The following is a 4426-nucleotide window of genomic DNA, read 5'->3' as shown; positions in this document are numbered from 1 at the left end:
ATTCAGAGTACCTTGTATCACAAAACACAAACACATATTGATCGGAGTAAGATTTTAACTCAGACAGTGTGATATTGGTTACAAAAAATATACATACACAATTAATTACACACTTTGTAGAGTGCGAGACTAATTTAAAAATATAATACTTTAAATAGGACTAACAATATTTTTATTACTCCGAAAATTGCTTTTGTATTATGATAATGTCCATGACGAATGTACAAATCTAAGCAATATCTATCATCAACAGTCATCAATAATTATTATCAAGTATTTGTGCGTATTTTGGAACGTCTGAAACTGGCAACACTAACGGTAGCAATTTTGGCTTAAAAGCCTAATAGCCAAACAATAAGAAATAATCTTATAATTCGGTAACTCCCGAACATTTTTTTTCTAATAGTTATTCATAAAATGCAAGGTAAACTAATAAATAATATCGGTTATGTGGCGGAGTGTCCATACAATTTGTTTCCTGCCAACTTCCCTTATGTAGAATTTATATAGAATCAACGATTTGCAGGCCTAATTTACTCAATGTTATAGCAGGTTATAGGAATAAAAAACTCAATTTGTTTATTTTTCTATTTAATTAGGTATGTTTTGTTTGATAAAAAAATCCGTCCAATGTCAACAGATAATATCAAAAATTATTCACAAATCTTCAGTGCTCCATTTATAAGCTTCTTCTTCTTGAGCCTTCTTCCTACTTTGTTGCGTGAAATATTTCTTCTCATATCCGTTTGAACGGTCCACGCCATCCCATCTGTAGCCTGGTCGAAGATTAAACCGATTGGGTGGGAAGTTGCCTTTGTATGTGGGCCGTTCTGGAACAAAATCGTATTTTAATAAAATTTTAAATTTATCTCAGTGCCGTAGTTCTATTGTGCACGGTACGAGTACAACTACCGCGCTGAAGTCCTGGGTTCGAATCCCGGGTCAGTTCAAAATAATTGTGACTGGGTTTTTCCATCTTAAAAAATTACTCAGTCGCAACTCGGAGTCAGGAAGTTGGCGGTGTGAGTAAGCACGTAAAGCTGTTAGTCTTGCGCCTGATCTTTCTCATGTCAGATTACGGTCTCACCGAGCTATGAGAATGAAGAAACAGAGTGCGTCTGTGTATTTCGCACACACTTGTGCACTATAATATGTCCTGCATACTTGGCTGAGCTTGTTGAGATAGGCCACCATGACCGAAATTCGGCAAGGAAGGAATCCATCATAAAAACCCTATATTATATCTACAAAAACATTTCATCATACCTGGTGGTAACTCTCCTCGTTCTCTCGTCTTCTCACGCATGTACTGCAGCATTGGATCTCCTTCTCGTTCCACCTGTTTTAAGTTGTGCTCCAAGTCTTGATCGTTCCTGTGCCTTGCTAAAGGTTTGGCAGCTTCATGCATGAAATCTTGGAGGCGGGTTTCTTGCTCTTCTATTTGTTTTATCCTGAAAAATATGTAGGAAATGTTAGTTAAGAATGTGGCCAGAACAAGTAGTTTTCTCGGTATCATAAAAAAATACTCCATTGTTAAAAAAAATATATACTTCAGTGAATTGGTACCTCCATAACAATAGACATTGATGGATAAATTAATATAATTTTTGAATTATTCGATCATGGTGGACAAACACTTTTTAAAACCTGAATAAACACATTTTATTACAAAATAATTAATTTTCAACACTCACCCTTTACTCCATTTCTTGTATTTTTCATCCAACTCCTTCTGCCTCGCTGCCTTCTCTCTTTGTTTCTGTCTCTCCTCTGATGTTTCTCTTTTGCCTAAACGGAAAAAAGGCGTACAATAAGTCATAATACGGTTCTTCCAAATTCCATTATTTTTTAAAAACAATAATTATGACTGTAAAATATGATTAAAAGTAAGGTACAAGTTCTATAAAGGGCTTCAATATATTAATGTAATTTAATAATGTAATGCAAACAAAAAAAAATTTAAATCATTTTTTTGTTTGTATCTTAATAAAGGTAATAACAAGAACCAGTAAGAAAAAGTATATATAAAAAATATACCAACCTTTCCGGGACACAGCTTGTGCATTCCTACCAGACACTGCATCAGTCATTTTATTATACACTTCCTCTTCCCTTTTCCTAAATGATTCATTCTCCTCTCTCAACTGTCTAGCATCTTGAAGCCCAGCTTTCTTTCCCTCCAAAGTTTTTGCCATTTTCTTATTAGATGGTGGTGGACTATCAGTACTTCTTTTGTGTCTGCCGTCTTCTGTTCTACCTTTTTCTCTTCTTGGGGGTGACGCATCCGAGTCACTATCATACCTTTTCCTCCTTTCAGGCGACTTTCTGGACTTCCGTTGTGAAGGAGACTCTTGACGATAAAGTGAATTTCTCGGCAGAGATACATCTGAATCTATTGATTTCCTTTGCTTCCTTGATTCTGATTTATCGTACTTTGATCTTTGCGGTGAATGTTTCCTTCGCGCAGTATCTGGAGATCTGTTCTTTTTAGAATCAAATCTAGATGAAGAAGTGTAATCTTGTTTTTTTCGCGATTTCCTAGGTGGTGACACGTCAGAATCATATTTTTTCTGTGATTTCCTTGGAGGTGACACATCAGAATCATATTTTTTCTGCGATTTTCTCGTAGGCGATGCGTCAGAATCATATTTTTTCTGTGATTTCCTAGGTGGCGACACATCAGAATCATACTCTTTTCGCGATTTTCTCGAAGGTGAAGTATCAGAATCATATTTCTTTGATTTATTAGAAGTTGTAACATCTGAATTGTATCTTGATTTTTGTGACTTTCTTGGTGGGGACTGGTCTGAACTTGGGGATCTTCTTTTTGAAGATTTAGAAGTTTCCGGTGATCTATCTGCATCACCCCAACGACTTGGCTTCCTTACTTTTTCTTTCGGCTTACTCTTAGTTCTTGGAGGGGAAGGATCAGAGTCATAATTCTTGTCTTTTCTTTTGCTTTTTGAAGAATCTTCCTTCTCTTTTCTTCTAGGTGGACTGAAGTCACTGTCACTGTTGTGTTTTTTTGTACTTTTAGATTGATTCCTATCACCATTATGATTACCAGAAGTTTTTCTTGGGGGTGACACATCGGAATCCTGTTTTTCATCTTCAGAATCACTGTACATTTTCCCAAAGATAATTTCATTTTCTTTTTTAGTCTCTTTTACATCCTTCTTTATTTCTTGGACTTGTAACTTACTGTTGAAACCATCATCCTGAAAGAGGTTTAATTTAATAACGTAATTATAAAAAACATAAGTGATATGTTATAACAAATAAAATTATTATACAAATAATACTTTGCTGATTTACTTCAAAACTAATTGTCTACCTTTACTAGTAAGATTAAAAGGTATACGGGACCGGACTCGTTTTTGTTCTTCATTATTATCAAATATTTACGTTATATAAATTATAACACAGAAAGAATTATTTAAATCCGGTAAAAAATCAACAAGTTATAAGTCTTTCAATTTCGGTAGAAGGGGCAAGCAACGAGAAACAGAAAAGAGGCGCAATACCCACGTGTGACGTCATCGGGCATTACGACGCGTGCGAAAGAAAGGGATGAAGCGATATCCCCACATCGCGCCCACTTCGGCACTTAGTAATATTTGAAATATGAATTACTGGCTCTTTTTTTAACCAATTTTAATGCAGTTTTCGCAGCAGGGTTTCTTTTTAGTATTATTAACCATTACATATAGAATAATGTACAAAATCAATCACAGGACTATTGAAACCTGAAAGCTGAGTTGAAGTGATATTATTGAAACCTTAGCTGAGTAAAAGTGAGTGTCCTGGTTGCGCCTCTTCATACCTCTTCAGGTATAAATGCATGATGTGTATGTGTTCTTAGCTGAGTTTTTAATATCAGCGGTGTTTGGATTCAAACAGAGATCTACAAATTTAAAGTATATTTTACCTGACTAATAACTCTCCATTTTGAGCTGGAGCCGAACTCCTCTATCTTCCGCAGCTCTTCAGGCCTATCGTCTATGATCCCAGCGATCTGCGGAGCATCCTCACCTCCATCCAGTATGTCCAACTCATCTCCTTCTAATGGCCTTAGCTTGGATAGATCTATGTCATCATCTATAATTTTAAACCTGGAATTTTTATATAATAATAATAATATAATATCAGCCCTGTATTTTATACTGTCCCACTGTTGGGCAAGGGCCTCCTCTACTACTGAGAGGGATTAGCCTTAGTCCACCAGACTGGCCTAGTGCGGATTGGTAGACTTCACACCCTCGAAAATTCTTATAGAGAATTTTTCAGGTATGCAGGTTTCCTCACAAGATTTTCCTTCACCATTAAAGCAAGCGATAATTCACAAAGAATGCACACATAATTTTAGAAAAGTCAGTGGTGTGTGGCCCTTGGGATTAGAACCTGTGGCCATTTGTCTCAGTAGTCC

The 4426-nt window shown here is 36.0% G+C and overlaps 1 protein-coding gene across 1 annotated transcript; it reads right to left on the bottom strand.

The window, feature by feature from the left end:
* Nucleotides 1–580: 580 nt before the first annotated feature.
* Nucleotides 581–4207, bottom strand: LOC115455454 (BUD13 homolog; the record flags this gene model as incomplete). The annotated part of the gene is made up of 5 exons (XM_037445682.1): nucleotides 581–830; nucleotides 1267–1451; nucleotides 1695–1788; nucleotides 2042–3218; nucleotides 3929–4207. Coding segments are annotated over 5 exons (1908 nt in total), but the record flags the coding sequence as incomplete, so codon positions are not given.
* Between the last annotated feature and the right edge of the window lie 219 nt (nucleotides 4208–4426).

The sequence above is a fragment of the Manduca sexta genome, unplaced genomic scaffold, assembly GCF_014839805.1.
Source record: "Manduca sexta isolate Smith_Timp_Sample1 unplaced genomic scaffold, JHU_Msex_v1.0 HiC_scaffold_1951, whole genome shotgun sequence".
NCBI lineage: Eukaryota > Metazoa > Arthropoda > Insecta > Lepidoptera > Sphingidae > Manduca > Manduca sexta.
This window is presented reverse-complemented; position numbering and strand designations above follow the sequence as displayed.